This window comes from Salvelinus alpinus, chromosome 37, assembly GCF_045679555.1.
Source record: "Salvelinus alpinus chromosome 37, SLU_Salpinus.1, whole genome shotgun sequence".
Taxonomy (NCBI): Eukaryota; Metazoa; Chordata; class Actinopteri; order Salmoniformes; family Salmonidae; genus Salvelinus; species Salvelinus alpinus.
Window position 1 is genome coordinate 6,081,490 of NC_092122.1, and position 22,932 is coordinate 6,104,421.

The following is a 22,932-nucleotide window of genomic DNA, read 5'->3' on the forward strand; positions in this document are numbered from 1 at the left end:
CATGGAAGAACTGGGACATTTTCAGCTTCCAGGAATTGTGTACAGATCCTTGCGACTTGGGGCCGTGCATTATCATGCTGAAACATGAGGTGATGGCGGCAGATGAATGGCACGACAATGGGCCTCAGGATCTCAACATGGTATCTCTGTGCATTGAAACTGCCATCGATAAAATGCAATTGTGTTCGTTGTCTGTAGCTTATGCCTGCACATACCATACCCCCACTAGGGCACTCTGTTCACCACGTTGACAACAGCAAACCGCTCGACCACACAATACCATACACATTGGTCTGCAGTTGTGAGGCCGGTTGGACGTACTGGCAAATTCTCGAAAACAACGTTGGAGGCGGCTTATGGTAGAGAAATTAACATTCAGTTCTCTGGCAACAGCTCTGGTGGACATTCCTGCAGTCGCTCTCTAAACTTGAGACATCTGTGGCATTGTGTTGTGTGACGAAACTGCAGATTTTAGAGTGGCTTTTTATTGTCACCAGCACAAGGTGCACCTGTGTAATGATCATGCTGTTTAATCAGCTTCTTGATATGCCACACCTGTCAGGTGGATGGATTATCTTGGCAAATGAGAAATGTTCACTAACAGGGATGTAAACACATTTGTGCACAACATTTGAGAGAAATAATATTTTTGTGCATAATGGAACATTTCTGGGATCTTTTATTTCAGCTTATGAAACATGGGACCAACACTTTACATGTTGCGTTTGTATTTTTTGAGAAAAAAAGAAGAAACCCGCACACTGCTCTTGATAGTATCACTGGTCTTTAATAAGCTTACGTATATGACCGTCGTCAGAGCGTTCGTATTTAAAAATATATATATTTTGGACACACCATACACATTGTCAAATACTTAAAGTGTGCTTGATTTATCTTCAAAATGTATCTTCAAAATGTATGCACGCATGACTTTGGATAAAAGCGTCTGCTAAATGGCGTATGTTATACGATTATATTATTTAATGAGGTGGAAAGAGTCAGCACAGTACTTGACACGTATATTTGACCCAGGTCCGGGGACTACATACAGAGAGGTTATGAGTAGTGTGGTAGTACGATATGGTGTGTGTCAGGTCTCACCTTTAGGAGACAAGTTGAGGAACTGGTCCACCTCATGAGGCTCCAGTTTGATTTGGATCTCACCAATCTCCTTCGCCTAGACAATCAGACAGCAGAGAGAGACGTTACACACGCGCGCAGACCTTTGTGTGTGTATTTGTGAGTACATGTGGGCCTGTCTGAATGTGCTGTGGCTCTAGACGTCTTCTTACCTTGTTGGCCTTGCCCTGTGTGGCCGTCTGTGGGTTGGGCTTGGGGGCTGGTGGGGCCGGGGCCTCAGTGATGTGGCCCTCGGGGGCCTGGGAGAGGGTTAGGGCGGGCAGCAGGGCTGGAGGGTCACACAGCAACACCTCCATCTGTTCCTCCTGCTCCACGGGCCAATCCTCACCATCTGATTCTAATAGAGCGAAACAGACATGACACATCAGCATCAGCACGGTCACTTAGATACTGTACGTACTGTTTGTGTCTTGTGTGGCCCTGAACGTACTAATGCACATAGCTCCACATATCTCTGTATTGCCACCCTCTTTTGTTATAGATACCGCAGATATCCTACACATTACAATACGCCATGTAATCTACAACTGTCCCTGAGGCTCAAAAACCCTCCCCTCTGTCCTCCCCCTCTCACCTGCATCACTCCCCTGCTCCCCAGGCAGATGTGAGACGGGCGACTGGGGCCGGGAGTCGCCACACAGGGAGTAGGAGTGCTCCGCCTGGATGTGGGGCGGCAGCGGGGAGGACGGGGTAAAATCATCCCCCTCATCCATGGCCTCTCCTTCCCGGCCGGACAGGAAGGGGTCGCTCAGCAGCTGGCCCAGCAAAGCATCCTGGGTGAAGTCATCCAGGAGGTCTGTGAAGTGCTGTTAGAGGGCGAGTGGGAGAAATATGGATGTTCATGATAGATTGACAAAAGACACATAGGAAACACAGACTTGAGGCTAAGAGCACAGACATGATACCATCTAGTCATCACACTGTCTAGTTATTACACCATATACCATGTCATTATTATATCATATATCTGTCACTGTAGCTAATTTGTAATTACTGCCTATAAAGCTCTTTAATGGCTATCAGCACTTGCCTTTGAGGAAAAGCCCCCCAGGCCAGCAACAAACAGCCAATCATAGAGCTGTAAAATCCCCTCTCCTCCTGTGACAATAGAGGCTGATATCGCTCCCACCAATCAGAGCGGCCGTATCTCATCATCCCATCTCTCAATGTGGTGAGACATTTTGACTTTTGAGTAAAGGCCAAGACTGACAGCCACCTTCTCCACTTCTCCTTTCTTTCTCCATTCCCTCCCCCCATCCTACCCTCAGAACATTCCTCCATTCTTTCTCCCTTCCATCCCCCCATCCTACCCTCAGAACATTCCTCCATTCTTTCTCCCTTCCCTCCCCCCATCCTACCCTCAGAACATTCCTCCATTCTTTCTCCATTCCCTCCCCCCATCCTACCCTCAGAACATTCCTCCATTCTTTCTCCCTTCCCTCACCCCATCCTACCCTCAGAACATTCCTCCATTCTTTCTCCCTTCCATCCCCCCATCCTACCCTCAGAACATTCCTCCTTTCTTTCTCCCTTCCATCCCCCCATCCTACCCTCAGAACATTCCTCCATTCTTTCTACCTTCCCTCCCCCCATCCTACCCTCAGGACATTCCTCCATTCTTTCTACCTTCCATCCCCCCATCCTACTCTCAGGACATTCCTCCTTTCTATCTCCCTTCCATCCCCCCATCCTACCCTCAGGACATTCCTCATTTCTTTCTCCCTTCCATCCCCCCATCCTACTCTCAGGACATTCCTCCTTTCTATCTCCCTTCCATCCCCCCATCCTACTCTCAGGACATTCCTCCTTTCTATCTCCCTTCCATCCCCCCATCCTACCCTCAGGACATTCCTCCTTTCTTTCTACCTTCCATCCCCCCATCCTACCCTCAGAACATTCCTCCATTCTTTCTCCCTTCCCTCCCCCCATCCTACCCTCAGAACATTCCTCCTTGCACATTCCTTCCCCTCTTCCTTTCTTGATGTGACCCCAAAAAACTCTAATTCTAAACCAACACTGCTTGGGACAGGTTAGGACAGGCCTCTCGACCTCAGCTGTTCAGACGCTCCAATGTTTCTTCCCCTCTCTGCCCCCCCGCTTTTTAGATTCCCTACCTCTATGTCATCATGAGGACCTTCGGGTCAAAGACGTCAACTCAATGAACTGAGGGAGCATTCAATGTGTGTGACGGTATAGTACCCTGCACTTGAAAGTCATTATCAGATGGGTGTATACTATTTAACTATCTACCTCTATACCTCTTTCTGCTTTTCAGGTTATGTACTTCTCTACCTCTCTTTAACATGACTAATTAACGCCTATCAGCCAGCTGGAACAGTAATAATGGTCGGACTAGGCCATATTTTTTGTGGCTAATAGCTACATTGAAACAGCTTGCATCAACAGTAGTTCATCATGTCTTCTGTGAGCCAGTGGAGGACAGGGATAATACAGTATATAGCCTAGCCTTACAAGAAAACCGTTCGAATAGAAGACAGTCGCCCGTTCGCGAACACAAAAACGTGCTTTCGGTTGGTTTCACGCAATGATGTACAGTGCCTTCGGAAAGTATTCCGACCACTTTACTTTTCCCACTTTTTTGTTACATTACAGCCTTATTCTAAAATGGATTAAATAAAATTAAAAAACTCCGCAATCTACATACAGTACCCCATAATGACAAAGCGAAAACAGGTTTTTAGAAATCTTTGCAAATGTATTAAAAAAACAAAAACAGAAATACCTTCTTTGCATAAGTATTCAGCCCCTTTGCTATGAGACTTTAAATTGAACTCAGGTGCATCCTGTTTCCATTGATCATCCTTGACATGTTTCTACAACTTGATTGGAGTCCAACTGTGGTAAATTACATTTATTGGACATGATTTGGAAAGGCACACACACATGTCTATATAAGGTCCCACAGTTGACAGTGCATCTCAGAGCAAAAACCAAGCCATGAGGTCGAAGGGATTGTCCATAGAGCTCCGAGACAAGATTGTGTCGAGGCACAGATATGGGGAAGGGTACCAAAAAATGTCAGTAGCATTGAAGGTCCCCAATAACACAGTGGCCTCCATCATTGTTCAATGGAAGAGGTTTGGAACCACCAAGACTCTTCCTAGAGCCCTCCACCAATCAGGCCTTTATGGTAGAGTGGCCAGACAGAAGCCACTCCTCAGTAAAAGGCACATGACAGCCCGCTTGGAGTTTGCCAAAAGGAACCTAAAGGCCTGTCAGACCATGAAAAACAAGATTCTCTGGTCTGAGGAAACCATGAATGAACTCTTTGGCCTGAATGCCAAGCTTCACATCTGGAGGAAGCCTGACACCATCCCTACGGTGAAGCATGGTGGTGGCAACAGTACAGAGAGATCCTTGATGAAAATCTGCTCCAGAGCGCTCAGGACCTCAGACTGGGGTGAAGGTTCACCTTCCAACAGGACAATGACCCTAAGCACACAGCCAAGACAACGCAGGAATGGCTTTGGGACAAGTCTCTGAATGTCCTTGAGTGGCCCATCCAGAGCCCGGACTTAAACTCAATCGAACATCTCTGGAGAGACCTGAAAATAGCTGTGCAGCGACGCTCCCCATCCAACCTGACAGCGCATGAGAGGATCTGCAGAGAAGAATGGGAGAATCTCCCCAAATACAGGTGTGCCAAGCTTGTAGTGTCATACCCAAGAAGACTCGAGGCTGTAATCACTGCCAAAGGTGCTTCAACAAAGTACTGAGTAAAGGGTCTGAATACTTATGTAAATGTGATATTTCAGTTGTTTTTTTTAACTGTTTTTGCTTTGTCATTATGGGGTATTGTGTATAGATTGATGAGGGGGAAAAAACAATTGTATCAATTATAGAATAAGGCTGCAACCTAACAAAATGTGGAAAAAGTCAAGGGGTCTGAATACTTCCCGAAGTCAATGTATACAAACCCTGGATTGCTGATGCTATGCATTGGCCATTGAAAGGCTTTGAAGCCACCGGTCAGCCATATTGTCACTCCCCAGTAGGAGCAGTCCTCCATGGAAATGAATGGAATTCTACACTATTTCAATTACATGTTTCAAGGACAAAATTGCATGTATTTAAGTATTATTCTGTTGTAGTGGGGACAGTAACATTATTATGAATTTGTATGTTCAGCACACATTATATACAATTTAAAAGTATGCATTTAGGTGTCTGTAATAGAATAAACGTGGCTAAAATGAATGTAGACAATGTATCTCTATACCTTCCAAAATATTAACACAGCACCGCCTCAGTCATCTAGTGTATATATTCATCATTGATTTCACTGCCTCCGCACGCCCAATTCTGGTGAGTTCAACGCTTAATTTTGTTTCTCTCTTTACTGAGGCCTGGGGGTGTATTCAACCGTTAAAGAACCAAACAGAACGAAAAGGGGCGGGACCTACCTGAATTTGTCCAATAGAAACTCTTTTTGGTGCAAAACCTTTCCCATTTGGAGTAAACGGTTTCTGTTACGAAACGTTTTGCAACTGATGAAATGTTTTGCAACAGAATCGGCATAATGAATAGGCCTACACCCCCTGGTTAGAGCTCTAACTAGGTTCTGATGCAAAGTATGGTGTTATTCTAGAGTTCAGCACTGATATTTCCCCGAATTTAAACAGTGGTAGGATGACAAGGATCATTTTATCGTTCCCGCTCTTTCTGGTGTACAGTCCTCTGTCACTGAGAATGTCACCCATTTTTGCATCAGACCGCTGGATGGATTACACGTAACAGAGTTCTGTGTTCTGGACTTTTATTGAACTGCATTACAGATGTGGGATCTGTAATGCAATTACAGGCTCAAAATGGCCAGAAACAAAGCAAGGTCTTTCTTTCTGGCCATTTTGAGCCTGTAATCGAACCCACAAATGCTGATGCTCCAGATACTCAACTAGTCTAAAGGAGGCCAGTTTTATTGCTTCTTTAAATCAGAACAACAGTTTTCAGCTGTGCTAACATAATTGCTGATCAATTAGCCTTTTAAAATGATCAACTTGGATTAGCTAACACAATGTGCCATTGGAACACAGGAGTTATGGTACAATAGTCATTTACAACATTAACAATGTCTACACTGTATTTATGATCAATTTGTGCTTTTGAAAAAATGTGCTTTTATTTTAAAAAACAAGGACATTTCTAAGTGACCCCACACTTTTGAACGGTAGTGTATAATGTGTGCGTGTGTGTGTGTGTGTGTGTCAGAGAGTGGGGTGATGTTGTACAGTAGGGAACAGCGTTACTGTAGAGCTGAGGAAAAGGGAGGAGGGAGGGATGTTTCAATGTGTTGCTCATTAACAAAGATCCACAGAGACAACAACCTCATTACGAAACTAAGGCCTTTATTAAAATGATGGCAACCTCAACAACTTCCACAGCTGCTTAGATAGAAAACAGCAGCCTTTAACTTCCTGTTTAAAACTAAGACGAAGAACGGCAGACATTTAAAGTATGCACATTATTCAAAGGAGTAGGCCTACAGATTTCACAGTAACGCTAAGAAGCATTACTCCGTAGGATTTGGGGCCAACCGTTCAGGTTATATTGCAGTATCCTGGACACCACTGAGTCAGCCAAACAGTTACGTTATTGACCTGATTCCACCCAAAATTCAGTCCCCTAACGAATAACCTTCACCTGCTCTAGACTACAGTTCGGTCTCCGGGCAGAACTCACAGACCTGAGCCAATAGGAGGATTAGCCAGACAGGGCCTGTCTCTAAACTGCTACAGCAGGGGATAGGAAGCATCTGGAGAACGTGGTAGCATCTCAGGGAGTGGGCAGAGAAAACACTTCATGGATATCATCTAGTTGGAAAACAGAGAGCAACATTCAGAGGAAAAGGGTGGAATGACAAATAGGAAAAGAGAAGACAGCAGGCGGAAAAAGTGATGAACACCCTGGAGAATGTGGAAGGAGTGAGAAGGAGAGGGAGACGGAGAGAGAGAGAAAGAGGGAGCACAAGGAGAAAGGGAGCGCAAGGAGAGAAGGGTAGAGATGGCAGGAAGCCAGGCATGTGGGTTGAGTTACAGTCTGATTCAGGCCATGACACAGAGAGGGAGAGAGAGAGAGAGAGAGAGAGAGAGAGAGAGAGAGAGAGAGAGAGAGAGAGAGAGAGAGAGAGAGAGAGAGAGAGAGAGAGAGAGAGAGAGAGAGAGAGAGAGAGAGAGAAAGAGAGAGAGAGAGAGAAAGAGAGAGAGAGAGAGAAAAAGAGAGAGAGAGAGAGAAAGAAAGAAAGAAAGAGAGAAAAAAAGAAAGAGAGAAAGAGAGAGAGAGGTGGAAACTGAGCTGCACTTCCTAACCTAACCTGACCACTCACCATTGAAATGTTCTTTCCGCTCTTTTCCCACTTGTAACGTTTTCTACATGTCCAGCTGGAAGGGAACTCAATACAAATGCTAGTCTGTCCAGCGGGCCTACCCCAGTAGAGTCAGAGTGACCTCTTTAACCGACTCTACACGCTAAACATCCTGTTACATACTCAGTTATACCCTAGTCATTTCCCTTTATACTCTAAAACACCATAGGAAACACTCAGTCCTGTACACATGATTTAAATAGTACACAAACAACTCCAACTCTCCATAAGGAGTTATGTGGGTATATAAGGAGTAGGAAATCAGATCCTTTCAGGCATGCCTCTAACAGGCCTGGTGTGTGTTTAGTCCGTATGTTTATATTAACACACACACACAACATGGGCCTCGTGTTAACTGTGTCTAAAAAGTGTCCCGCCCTGCATCTGGCCTGTGCTTGGGTAGGGGAGAAGAGAGAGGGGTAGAGAGGGGGAAGGGGAGGGGAAAAGAGAGGAGAGAGAAGGAGAGAGGGGGAGACAAGTTGGAAGAGAGGTGAGGGGGGAGGAGAGAGGAGTGATGGTTACAGAAGAGAGGTGAGGTGAGAGGGGAGAGAGGGGTGAGGAGAGAGGAGAAAGGACTGCTGGCTACGTCACACCGAATCACTAACCAACAGACAACAATTTACAATTTACACTGACCCTCACGTCTCCGAGCAACAGAACAGCCGTCCCTTGCGATTGTCACACAGGAAACTATGGACCCTTACCAGGACGACCACCGACAGACACACCCCTATCCATCATGTTTGTCCCTTGTCATCATGTGTTGTGTGACAGTTATGGTTTGGTGAGATAATGATCGTGATAGTGATTATGGTGAGAAAACTGTTGGGTGTTGACTAGCTTCAGAAGAGGAGGAGGAAGGAAGAGAGGAATGGATCTCTGGCAGTCTTCTATGGTGTTGGAGGTCTCTAGGGAGAGGTTAGACTCTGTGGAGGCTTACTGGACCACAACCCTCTCCCTCTCTGTCATTACCTTGGCTATTCAGGGACATAAAATGGAGGAGGGGGCTGGGGCGGCGGGGTTGTGGTGGTGTGGGAGGCCTAGTCGTGCAGGGGGATGTGGGTCATTGGGTTGGGCTCCCTCTGGTCCAGAGGTGCTACTGGTGCTCCTGATGGCAGAGAATGCCTCTTTGTCTCAGGCCTGGCACGGTGGGAGCTGGGGTGGGGGATCTGGAGTGTGGGTGAGGTAATGAGGTGTTGTTAGGGGTGTTTGGGTGAGGGCTGTCATCTAACTCTCTGACTCCATCTCCAGCAGGTAGAAGGATGGTTTCTGCACATCCACACACACACACACACACGCACACGCACACACACCCACACACACACACGTGACAGAGTAGGGCCTACGGGGCTACTGTTGGATTACAGGCAACATCCGCACCGAGCTAAAGGCTAAAGCTGTTGCTTTCAAGGAGCACAACACTAATACGGACGGTTATAAGAAATCCCGCTATGCCCTCAGACGAACCATCAAACAGGCAAAGCGCCAATACAGGACTAAGATTGAATCCTACTACACCGGCTCTGACGCTGGACTACAAAAAGGAAACCCAGCCGCGAGCTGCCCAATGACGCGAGCCTACCAAACGAGCTAAATGCCTTTTATGCTCGCTTCGAGGCAAGCAACACTGAAGCATGCATGAGAGCACCAGCTGTTCCGGATGACTGTGTGATCGCGCCCTCCGTAGCTGATGTGAGCAAGACCTTTAAATAGGTCAACATTCACAGGGCCGCGGGGCCAGACAGATTACCAGGACGTATACTCAGAGCACGTGCGGACCAACTGGCAAGTGACTTCACTGACATTTTCAACCTGTAATACCTACATATTTCAAGCAGACCACCATAGTCCCTGTGCACAAGAAAGTGAAGGTAACCTGCCTAAATGACTACCGCCCTGTAGCACTCACATCGGTAGCCATGAAGTGCTTTGAAAGGCTGGTCATGACTCACATCAACTCCATCATCCAAGAAGCCCTAGACACACTCAAATACCGCCCCAACAGATCCACAGATGACGCAATCTCAATTGCACTCCACATTGCCATTTCCCACCTGGACAAAAGGAACACCTATGTGAGAATGCTGTTCTTTGACTACAGCTCAGCGTTCAACACCATAGTGCCCACAAAGCTCATCACTAAGCTAAGGACCCTGGGTCTAAACACCTCCCTATGCAACTGGATCCTAGACTTCCTGACGGGCCGCCCCCAAGTGGTAACAGTAGGCAACAACACATCTGCCACGCTGATCCTCAACACTGGGGCCCCTCAGGGGTGTGTGCTTAGTCCCTCCTGTACTCCCTGTTCACCAACAACTGCATGGCCAAGCACAACTCCAACACCATCATTAAGTTTGCTGACGACACAACAGTGGTAGGCGTGATCACCAACAATGATGAGACAGCCTATAGGGAGGAGGTCAGAGAACTGACAGTGTGGTGTCAGGACAACAACCTCTCCCTCAATGTGAGCAAGACAAAGGAGCTGATTGTAGACTACAGGAAAAGAAGGGGCCAAACAGGCCCCATTAGCATCGACGGGGCTGTAGTGCAGCGGGTCGAGAGTTTCAAGTTCCTTGGCGTCCACATCTCCAACAAACTATCATGGCCCAAACATACCAAGACAGTTGTGAAGAGGGCACGACAACAGCTTTTCCACCTCAGGAGACTGAAAAGATTTGTCTCCAGATCCTCAAAATGTTCTACAGCTGCACCATCGAGAGCATCCTGACCGGTGGCATCACCACCTGGTATGGCAACTGCTCGGCAAGGCGCTACAGAGGGTAGTGCGTACGGCCCAGTACATCACTGGGACCAAGCCTCTTGCCATCCAGGAGCTATATACTAGGCGGTGTCAGAGGAAGGCCCAAAAAATTGTGAAAGACTCGTCATCCAAGTCATAGACTGTTCTCTCTGCTACTGCACAGCAAGCATTACCGGAGCGCCAAGTCTAGGTCCAAAAGGCTCATTAACAGCTTCTACCCCCAAGCCATAAGACTGCTGAACAATTAATAAAATGGCGACCCCGATTATTTACATTGACCCCCTCCTCTTTGATTTTACACTGCTGCTGTTTATTATCTATGCATAGTCACTTTACCCCTACCTAAACCGCAAAAAAAGAAACGTCGCCTCACTGTCAACTGCGTTTATTTCAGCAAACTTAACATGTGTAAATATTTGTATGAACATAACAAGATTCAACAACTGAGACATAAACTGAACAAGTTCCACAGACATGTGACTAACAGAAATGGAATAATGTGTCCCTGAACAAAGGGGGGGTCAAAATCAAAAGTAACAGTCAGTATCTGGTGTGGCCATCAGCTGCATTAAGTACTGCAGTGCATCTCCTCCTCATGGACTGCACCAGATTTGCCAGTTCTTGCTGTGAGATGTTACCCCACTCTTCCACCAAGGCACCTGCAAGTTCTCGGACATTTCTGGGGGGAATGGCCCTAGCCTTTACCCTCCGATACAACAGGTCCCAGACTTGCTCAATGGGATTGAGATCCGGGCTCTTCGCTGGCCATGGCAGAACACTGACATTCCTGTCTTGCAGGAAGTCACGCACAGAACTAGCAGTATGGCTGGTGGCATTGTCATGCTGGAGGGTCATGTCAGGATGAGCCTGCAGGAAGGGTACCACATGAGGGAGGAGGCTGTCTTCCCTGTAACGCACAACGTTGAGATTGCCTGCAATGACAACAAGCTCAGTCCGATGATGGTGTGACACACCGCCCCAGACCATGACGGACCCTCCACATCCAAATCGATCCCGCTCCAGAGTACAGGCCTCGGTATAACACTCATTCCTTCGACGATAAACGTGAAACCGACCATCACCCCTGGTGAGACAAAACCGCGACTCGTCAGTGAAGAGCACTTTTTGCCAGTCCTGTCTGGTCCAGCGACGGTGGGTTTGTGCCCATAGGCGACGTTGTTGCCGGTGATGTCTGGTGGGGACCTTCCTGACAACAGGCCTACAAGCCCTCAGTCCAGCCTCTCTCACCCTATTGGGGACAGTCTGAGCACTGATGAGGGATGGTGCGTTCCTGGTGTAACTCGTGCAGTTGTTGTTGCCATCCTGTACCTGTCCCGCAGGTGTGATGTTCGGATGTACCGATCCTGTGCAGGTGTTGTTACACGTGGTCTGCCACTGTGAGGACGATCAGCTGTCTTGTCCTGTCTCCCTGTAGCGCTGTCTTAGGCGTCTCACAGTACGGACATTGCAATTTATTGCCCTAGCCATATCTGCAGTCCTCATGCCTCCTTGCAGCATGCCTAAGGCACATTCACGCAGATGAGCAGGGACCCTGGGCATCTTTCTTTTGGTGTTTTTCAGAGTCAGTAGAAAGGCCTCTTTAGTGTCCTAAGTTTTCATAACTGTGACCTTAATTGCCTACCGTCTGTAAGCTGTTAGTGTCTTAACGACCGTTCCCACAGGTGCATGTTCATTAATTGTTTATGGTTCATTGAACAAGCATGGGAAACAGTGTTTAAACCGTTTACAATGAAGATCTGTGAAGTTATTTGGATTTTTATGAATTATCTTTGAAAGACGGGGTCCTGAAAAAGGGACGTTTCTTTTTTTGCTGAGTTTGTATGTACAAATGACCTCAACTAACCTGTAACCCTGTACATTGACTCAGTACCGGTACCCCCTGTATATAGCCTCGTTATTGTTATTTTACTTTTTATTTTATTTAGTAAATATTTTCTTAACTCTATTTCTTGAACTGCATTGTTGGTTAAGGGCTTGTAAGTCAGCACTTCACGGTAAGGTCTACACCTGTTGTATTCGGTGTATGTGACAAATACAATTTGATTTGATTGAAGTCGAGAGGGATGAGAAGGGTTTGAAAGAATTTCTGTGGTGTTCTGTAATTGCTGACCCCCAGGGGCATAAATATGTGTGTGTGTTTGTGTGTGTTTAGTGTGCTTAGGCAAAGAGAGGAAGTCGGTTAAGCATGGGGGAAGGGAAGAGGCAGAATTGATGACGCAATACCTTCCCCTGAAAAACCAGATGTGCACCGAAAGAGAGAGGAAGAAATGACTCTCTCTCACACACCCACACATAAACCATGCCTGTGTGTGTGGTTTGTGGTGTGTGTGTGTGTGTGTGTGTGTGTGTGTGTGTGTGTGTGTGTGTGTGTGTGTGTGTGTGTGTGTGTGTGTGTGTGTGTGTGTGTGTGTGTGTGTGTGTGTGTGTGTGTGTGTGTGTGTGTGTGTGTAAGGCTGTACCTTGCCCTGGCCTCTTCCTTGTGAACGGACTCACTGATAATGACACACACACACACACACACACACAAATGCATGGCACATGTGCGTTTGCCTTGCATGCCTTCCATGTACAACCTAGTCATGTAGCATTAGTCATTGCGTCATAGCCAGCGCGTCCCTCCTAACTCTAACCCCTAAGACTGATGGCTCAGATAGGAGGCAGGACAGAGTGTCTTCAACAGATGATCAACTCAAAACAACTATGATAAAGACTGAGGTCCTGTTCTGACTGTTGTGGTTGGCTGATATTATTCCCGGGAGGAATGAACACACTCCGGGCCTGGAGCTCCAGCTGTGTCTGGGGGTTATCACGGGCTGACGGCAGGACAGAGACCCAGAGGCCCAGAAACAGGGCTCAGACTGGGGGTTATCACGGGCTGACGGCAGGATAGAGACCCAGAAACAGGGCTCAGACTGGGGGTTATCACGGGCTGACGGCAGGACAGAGACCCAGAGGCCCAGAAACAGGGCTCAGACTGGGGGTTATCACGGGCTGACGGCAGGACAGAGACCCAGAGGCCCAGAAACAGGGCTCAGACTGGGCGTTATCACGGGCTGACGGCAGGATAGAGACCCAGAAACAGGGCTCAGACTGGGGGTTATCACGGGCTGGCGGCAGGATAGAGACCCAGAAACAGGGCTCAGACTGGGGGTTATCACGGGCTGACGGCAGGACAGAGACCCAGAGGCCCAGAAACAGGGCTCAGACTGGGGGTTATCACGGGCTGACGGCAGGACAGAGACCCAGAGGCCCAGAAACAGGGCTCAGACTGGGGGTTATCACGGGCTGACGGCAGGATAGAGACCCAGAAACAGGGCTCAGACTGGGGGTTATCACGGGCTGACGGCAGGATAGAGACCCAGAAACAGGGCTCAGACTGGGGGTTATCACGGGCTGACGGCAGGATAGAGACCCAGAAACAGGGCTCAGACTGGGGGTTATCACGGGCTGACGGCAGGACAGAGACCCAGAGGCCCAGAAACAGGGCTCAGACTGGGGGTTATCACGGGCTGGCGGCAGGATAGAGACCCAGAAACAGGGCTCAGACTGGGGGTTATCACGGGCTGACGGCAGGACAGAGACCCAGAAACAGGGCTCAGACTGGGGGTTATCACGGGCTGACGGCAGGACAGAGACCCAGAGGCCCAGAAACAGGGCTCAGACTGGGGGTTATCACGGGCTGACGGCAGGATAGAGACCCAGAAACAGGGCTCAGACTGGGGGTTATCACGGGCTGACAGCAGGATAGAGGCCCAGAAACAGGGCTCAGACTGGGGGTTATCACGGGCTGACGGCAGGACAGAGGCCCAGAAACAGGGCTCAGACTGGGGGTTATCACGGGCTGACGGCAGGACAGAGGCCCAGAAACAGGGCTCAGACTGGGGGTTATCACGGGCTGACGGCAGGACAGAGGCCCAGAAACAGGGCTCAGACTGGGGGTTTGGTGGGGTTTCAGACTGGGGGGGCTGGGACTGAAGGGACCAACTGAAGCCAGGGTTGTGTTTCTGTCCTTTGGAACAATGCAATGCTACGATCCAATCCCATGGTCATGCTCCACAGAAAAATTGTTTATTTTTTATTTTTTAAACGGAACACTGAATCTCATGCAGTATTCTTCATTTTCAAAAATTGTGACCATTCATTTCAACCAAACACGACCGCTATGTGACCCAGTTATCCCCCTCAGGGCAGGGTGAAGGGTCAGGGGTCAGAATGACCGATGAGACACACTGATTGGATAGGATTAGGTGGAGGACGGGTTTGTCTGTAATTCCAGGATACTACTACCAGTGGGTGTGACGTTAAACCGGTGTGATGTGTTGACTCTCCAAACACGGTGTGTTTCAGAAGATAATCACTCGAAGCAGTCATGTGAACTGAGAAGGGGAAACCACTGCATGACAAAGGACATGGCTAAATGACATTACTAAAGGGTACATTGAGACCACAGGCGGCTGGTGGCACCTTAATTGAAATGCTGGAATGGAATTCATGGAACGGCATCAAACACACTCCATTCCTTAATTTATTATGATCCGTCCTCCTCTCACCGCCTCCTGTGAGTGACACCCTATTGCCCATATAGTGCACTACTTTGAAAAGTAATTCACTTTATGGGAATGTGTGTATCCTATGTGGTTGGGGAGGGCAGTTGGACCTGAAAAAGAAGACTTAAAAACGAGCAAAAAAATGTGGATGAAAGTAGTAAAAATGTCATTTGTTGTTGATGAATTTCAGATCCTCTTAATGGACTGACCGTTGAGCTCATGCGTTGAACATCCTCGGGGTCAGAGTTCAGACAGTGACTCAAAGTGTTATCAGACACACACACCCTTGGCAGACAGACTAAGCAGCGGGATCTGAAATGGAAAGAGGGAGGGAGGGAGGGAAGAAGGGAGAGAGAGAGAGCGAGAGGCAGAGATACAAGAGGCTGGAAGATGACTAGTGTCTGGAAAACTCTATCTCCCTCTCTTTTTCTCTTCCCGCCTCCCATGGTTTCCTACCAAGGCAACTTAATTGAGTCCAGAACTCACACACCCCGCTTCAGTGACATTTCACTTTTTCCAGGCCTGCTCTGACACAGTGACCGGGCATGCAGTCACTCTGCCCCACTGACGTCCTTCAACTGTTGATCAAGCGGTCTCTCCGTGCGAGTGTAGTGGGTTTGGTTCCATTGAGTCACAGTCCCCTTCAACATAAAGGGCGTCCAGTGAAAGGCTTACAAGCCTGCTGAGGGAAACAACTTGTTCAACCATTGCATTTATTAAGTTGTTCTGAAAGCACTCTATACATGTCTCTCTGGTTGACATCGTCTAATAGGAAAATGATGTCAATGTAAAAATGCAGGGAGAGAGAGGCATCAGAGAGGTGAAGGAGCTGTGTTTAGACTATGGGGCAGGAGCAGGCATGTCCACCTTGACTGTCCCTTCCCCCACCCTGCCTCAAGGGAAGAGAGGAGGAAAAGGAGGAAGGATAGAGGAAGCAGTACGTTATAGGGTTAAAAAGGGAGCGGGTGAGAGAGACGGAAGGGACGGAGGATATGGAGTTAAAACTTGTGAACAGCCCAGGAAATGGGTTCCAGGTGAAGAAAAAAAAACGACTATTAAAACACAAACTACTAAGCCCTGACAAAATGTCTGCCTCTATCCTAAACAGCTTCGTCAGTGAATGTAGGGCTACACAGCGATCAGTGGTAAGACGACACAGAGAGCAGGGAAATATGAGAACAGAGACTCACTGGATCGTGTTGTAGAACTCTGAATACCTGGCCAAACTATGTCCTTACTAGGCTACTGTAGATCTGGCTCCTCTCCCCGTTTAGGGCTGGGACACCATGCCCTACTCTAAAGAGAAACATAGACAACACCCAGTACACACACACACACACACACACACACACACACACACACACACACACACACACACACACACACACACACACACACACACACACACACACACACACACACACACACACACACACACACACACACACAGTCTTGTACAGCTAACCTTGTGGGGACATACAATTCAGTCCCATTCAAAATCCTATTTTCTCTAACCCCTAACCCTAAACCTAACCCTAATCCTAACCCGTACTCTTACCCTAACCCTAACCTTAACCCTAACCCAAAAACCTAAACTTTATCCTAACCCTAAACCTAACCCTAGCTCCTAACCCTAACCCTAATATTTAACTTAATTCTAACCCTAACCTTAACCCTAAACCCCCTAGAAATAGCATTTGACCTTGTGGGGACTAACAAAATGTCCCCAGCTGGTCAACTTTTTGTTCGTTTACTATTCTTGTAGGGACTTCTGGTCCCCACAAGAATAGTTAAACACGTCCACACACACACACACACACACACACACACACACACACACACACACACACACACACACACACACACACACACACACACACACACACACACACACACACACACACACACACACACACACACACACACACACACACACACACAACCAGTTAACAGCTAGCCAGGGCCTCTAGCGAGGACAAGAAAGGGAGAGTGTAAATGTAGCTGTGCTGTAGAGCGTGGAAGCTTGCTGCTGTGGGTTAGGAGTAATGACCCCTCTCACACACACTAATTACAACCCTACAGTAACTATGAATGTCCGGCTTCAGAACAGAAGAAAAGCTAAATGGAGTGTGGAGGAAGACTTCACAGCGGAAGGGGTTGGAGACACTCTGGTCAAAAGTATTGCACTAGAAAAGGGTGCCATTTCCAAAGCATACATGGTTAAAGAGCAGCCATTGCCATGGTTACCTGACAGGAAGTTGAGTATGGTACAGGTACCTTCCAGTATCAAAGATGGTTTCTCTTCAATGAGGATTTATGAAGTCTGAGGAAGAGGCACGCAACACAACACCAGGAAGTAGAAGACCCCTCATTATCTTTCCAATCTGTTATTGTTTGAGTATTGCAAATATTTCCTTTTGTCTTAAGAACCAGAATATCCAGTACAGCACCTCACCCTTGAGCTTATTTAAGTGATAATGCCCGAGAAGCCAGTGTTTGGAGGACATATTGGCACGGGTGTTGTTAGGCTCGAGATGAAGTCGAACCGTGTCAATATATCCTCCAAACACCCGCTTTATCACTTTTATACAACGGGTTACCAACATATTCAAATAATGATTTACATATTTATATTATAAAGGATATTTTGATTAATTTATTCATACTTTTTCATCCTTCCACGAGATATAGTCCCGACACAAATCTAAGGTTGCTACCCAAGCCGGCTGGTCGTTCGTTCTATTGGTTCGGTTACCAGAGACGCGACCCAGTCGTTCAGTCTTTTTGTTCTGTATCTATGGACGAGACCCAGTCGTTCGTTCTAAATGTTCCATTGCCATACTGGCTGGCAACGTTCTTATCCCTTGCTTGCTAGCTAGCCAACTACGGCTAACTTACAGTCACATCAAACAGTGCAGACAGAATAACAGTAGCTGCATTTGTTAAGCAGTTTTTCTAGTGACATTTATTCGGATACATCCATAACAATGAGCTAATGAGGTATGATTTCGCCTGGCATAGAAAAAGTGCTCTCTCGTTAGGACACGGTTCAGAGGAGCTAGCCAACAACACAACTAACACAATAACTTCAAACTAAAACTGGAAAGACTGCAAACTAGCTGCACTTCATTTTGTTTGACCTTTTTTCTATTGATAGTTCTTTGTATTTACAGTACCAATCAAATGTTTGGACAAACCTACTCATTCCAGGGTTTTTCTTAATTTTTTACTATTTTCTACATTGTAGAATAATAGTGAAGACATCACAACTATGAAATAACACATTTGGAATCATGTAGTAACAAAATAAAAGTGTTTAACAGATTAAAATCTATTTTATATTTGAGATTCTTCAAAGTAACCACCCTTCGCCTTGATGATAGCTTTGCACACTCTTGGCATTCTCTCAACCAGCTTCATGAGGTAGTCACCTGGAATGCATTTCAATGAACAGGTGTGCCTTGTTAGAAATGTATTTGTGGAATTTATTTTCTTCTTAATGCGTTTGAAATAAAGAAAAACCCTGGAATGAGTAGGTGTGTCCAATCTTTTGACTGGTACTGTATATCTATAAAAATGAAGCTGATTCATGATTTCGACTGGCTGCGAAAAGTTGCCTTCCTGTCCGTCTCATCCCGACACGTTCATTACGATGGGACATCTGGAAATCGAATTTGAATATTGAAACACGAAAATGTCGGAGACAGACCGCAAGGTTTATACAAATCTCTGCTGTTGAAAACGAAATGTTAGCCTAAAAGAAATGTGAGATAATGTTTAGATGCTTTTTATAGTGGAGATCAGGTTGATCTGATTGCCTGGCTGGGCTGATGAGACAGCGAATTGCGCAGTCAGATGGAACAGAGTAAATAGGCATTTTAACGTCATAGATTTATCCGGTGGTAACTTATGGAATAGACACTAGCTGGAATGCGGTTTTAACCAATCAGCATTCAGGATTAGAACCACCTGTTGTATAAAACAGAAAAGCAACACGACATGATAGATAATGGATCTAAATATGATTTGTTCCTGATGATCAAAGCACCTACATGCCTGGGAGGAATGACTGACAGTAATGACTGACCGTGACATGCAGTGGGAGGGAAGAAAGAGCTGTGGAATGACAGAAACACACCTACATATAAACGCATGCACAGAGGTAGGGCTGGAACAGGGACAAACAAATACCACTTCAAAGCACATCATCATCACAGACAACTCTGATTGACAGGCTGTCTAATATATGCAAAGGACACGGTACTTAACACACTCCCTTTCATATGAATGTTTCACACACACACACCAAATCAGTGCACGTCCTCTCCCACGGAAATGATCCTCTCCTGAAATGAAGGAGTTGATATTGAATAGAATAGGGTTAGGGCAGTGAGTGAATGTGGCCTTGTATGTGAGTGTGTATGGGTGTGCTTGCATTCACGTGTGCCATGTGTGTGTGTCCCAGACTGTGACCCTCCCTCCCAGCAGACATCACACAGACGGCCCTTTCAGCCTGGCACAGAGAGAGAGAGAGAGAGAGAGAGAGCGAGAGCGAGAGCGAGAGCGAGAGAGACGGAGCTGCATTTCCTGACAAAATGTCAAAAATATAAAACAATTAGAGTGTCATTTCCCCAAATTTGAAACTCTTATTCAAGGTTTCAAAGACCTCTCTGATGAGGATAGGCTACCAGTCCTGTTGGGGGAGGACGCAGAGAGCTGTGGGTTGGCAGCGCACTACATTGCTGCCTGCCATAAGTTGAGGGACAGTGTCTGACAGACCAATCAACCTGCACATGTCCTTTACTGTATGTTTATTGTTATTGTTGAATGTATGGTTATTTTGACCCTTGGTTATTGTTGTTACTGTTGTCCCGTTGACAATTTTGATTCTCATTTTTACATTGTAAATAAGCTTTGGCAATATGTACATTGTTACGTCATGCCAATAAAGCAAATTGAATTGAATTGAATTGAGAGAGAGAGAGAGAGAGAGAGAGAGAGAGAGAGAGAGAGAGAGAGAGAGAGAGAGAGAGAGAGAGAGAGAGAGAGAGAGAGAGAGAGAGGGGGGGGGGGGGGGGGGGGTCTGTTATGACGGGCCACACAGGATCAGGCTGCCCTGCCCCAGTGGAGAACAGGCATCACTTTGTACACACACACACAGCATGAGAGAGCCCGCTCTGTTTGACTAGTGTGTGCGTGCGTGAGTGTGCGCCCTGTCCTTCATAGGCATGCCCAACCGGCATATACAGTACTGAGAGAGAAAGAAAAAGGGCTCTATTAAAGTAAGACTGCCAACCGTATCCTCCACCTACCCCCTCCTAATAAACCTCTGAGCTAATTGATGTACTGCACTGTATTATTATTATTATTTGACCCTGCTGGTCATCTATGAACATTTGAACATCTTGCCCATGTTCTGTTATAATCTCCACCCTGCACAGCCAGAAGAGGACTGGCCACCCCTCAATGCCTGGTTCCTCTCTAGGTTTCTTCCTAGGTTCTGGCCTTTCTAGGGAGTTTTTCCTAGCCACCGTGCTTCTAACCTGCATTGCTTGCTGTTTGTGGTTTTAGGCTGGGTTTCTGTACAGCACTTTGAGATATCAGCTGGTGTAATTAGGGATTTATAAATACATTTGATTTGAAATGTCCTCTGGCGATCAACTTTCTCAGACAATATTTGCATGACACCACAGGGGAGGTTTCAGTAACCTGGGGTGGGATAACCAAACCTGCATGTCAGGGTGATCCTGCTGCCTCTGGTTTCACTCCACTACACTCAGATCAGTTTAAACCAGTCGTAGCGTTTCCACTGAACACTCCGAGACATAATGGTTTATGAATATGTCCACATGTTAATACACTACACAAAACATATCGATAAAGTATTGTTACTATTCAGACACATAGGAGGTACAATCTGTCCATTCAGGCCTATCTCTGCTTCCTGGCCTCTCCTGTAGCTCTGACTCGTTCTAAATATGGACAGAACAAACACAGCGGCATGCCTGGCGGGTGGCAGACGTGTTGGTTTTGGGTAAACAGACGTTCTCCTGTGGGCGGCCGGTGGCTTCAGATTTAGGAATCTTAGACCAGGGACTTCCTGTCATCCGAGTACCTGGGCAGGGTGAGCTGAACTAGCAGACCTGTTAATGGGCTTTCACTAGCTAAATCACTGCCATGACCTCACTGACTCAGTAGCGATAGGCTTGTTCACCAAAGACGCCTTCTCTGTTCTATTCAGTAGCTCTAACAGTACAGTCTGCGTGCTATCTAGAACCTAAAAAGGTTATTCGGCGGTCCCCATAGGACAACCCTTTGAAGAACCCTTTTTGGTTCCAGGTAGAAGCCTTCTGGTTCCAGGAAGAAACATTTTGGGTTCTATGTAGAACCCATTCCACAGAGAGTTCTACATGGAACCAAAAAGGGTTATCTCACGGGGAAACCTGAAGAACCCTTTTGGAAGCCTTTTTTTCGAGGAGTGTAGCGACAAAACAATGTTCTCACCAGAGGTCTATCTCCACGGTCTGCACAATGGCTCTGTCGCTAGGCAGATTCACGGACAAGACTCCATAGACAAGACAACTTGAGAATTATCATCATCATCATCAACACACACTGTGCCTTACAAGGCTGCAAAACAGCAATAAATACCCTTTGGTCCGACCCTTACAGAGAGAGAAGTGCAAGGCTGACAGCGTGATAGTGATAGTGATAGTGTCAGAGAGAGGACGCATAGTTAGCATATTTACTAGTAATAAAGTCATAAAAGTGCAGAATGTAAGTTCCACAGTCGGGCTGTGAAAGAACGGTGAGGGCAACAATCAGAACTTCACTTCTACTGCTGTAATACCACGACGTACGCAGGAAATACACACAGGGAGGGTAATGACAGAGTCTTATAAACCCATAGATTTATGACTAGATCCTAGGGAGTTCCTCCTTTGATCGTCACACAAGACTCCTACTTGATTAGTATATATAGAACGGTTGGTAGGCTGTACACAAAACATAAATGATGTTGGCACGTAGACAGGAGTAGACAGGAGAAGATGAATCGTGTCTGGAAAATGTGTGATAGAAACAAAGCAATACTGCAGCTGTCTGATAATAGACGGGCTAAACCGCGGGATTGCCCGAATAAGACAATAACAGGCCCCAGGTGCATGACAACGAACAAAGACGTATTCTAGATGCTTGCGAAAAACCGGACTGTAGCGCTTCGTAATTATTTGGGCAGAGATAACATTTTCTCTGAGAACTCCTCTGTAAGCAAAAACCACATCAGTGTTTGTCATCAACTCTGAATGAGCTTTTCTGCCAAAGTCAGCCAACTGCCTTTCCTATAAGTTGCCTTTCCTAATGTAAGTGTCATACTGTTGTTTTTCTAAGGACTGATCGGCCCTGGGTACGTAAGACAAATACACAATAGAAATAACAGCTGATAGTCAGTCGGAAGGACAGTCATACACTATCTCCTAGCAGTCATCTATGAAGAGCGGATGGGGTTTCTCTGAATGGGACGTGAGTGGTGTGGAAATGTCGTTGTGGAGAGGAGATGTGACGACGCCACCTCAAAACGACTAGTTGTGTTACCGTGTTGAGAAACAAGAGTTATGGAGACCGGCAAGAGTAGCGAGGAGAGCATTGTACAAATAGAATTAGTCCGGGATTGAGGTGACATATGCGGCCTCCTCGAATGTGGTGCGTTGCCTTTGAAAGGGTGCACTGCAGACAAGGCGTGATTGGATTGAATTCCGGCCTCACTAATCCATAGAAGTAGAATGACATAAAACGACTCATTTCTATTTCAATGTCAAGCCCAGACGTCTGTTCAACGTCCAGTCTTGATAATGTTGATTAAACGTTGGTTTGTACCCAGCGGGAGGGAGACGCAGAGAGATGTGCCCGTCTCACTGATGGGAGATTGAGACCCCCGTCCCATCTCCGAGTACACACACATACACACCAATCAGTGACAGGGGAGGTGAGAGCTCTGCTCTGCAGCTGAGAACAGTTTGCATTGTTGTGAGAAATGCCATGTCAACAAACCCCGAGGAGAGAAAGTGAGTGTGTGTGAG

The 22,932-nt window shown here is 46.8% G+C and overlaps 1 protein-coding gene across 1 annotated transcript in view; it reads right to left on the reverse strand.

The window, feature by feature from the left end:
- Positions 1-22,932, reverse strand: part of creb3l2 (cAMP responsive element binding protein 3-like 2) — a 30,516-nt gene that overhangs the window by 5,982 nt on the left and 1,602 nt on the right. Inside the window, exons 2-4 of the mRNA XM_071386890.1 lie at positions 1,715-1,946; positions 1,293-1,477; positions 1,102-1,177 (exon numbers count right to left, since the gene is read on the reverse strand). Of these exons, the coding sequence (XP_071242991.1) occupies positions 1,102-1,177; positions 1,293-1,477; positions 1,715-1,946 (493 nt within the window). The remainder of the gene's footprint in view (positions 1-1,101; positions 1,178-1,292; positions 1,478-1,714; positions 1,947-22,932) is intronic.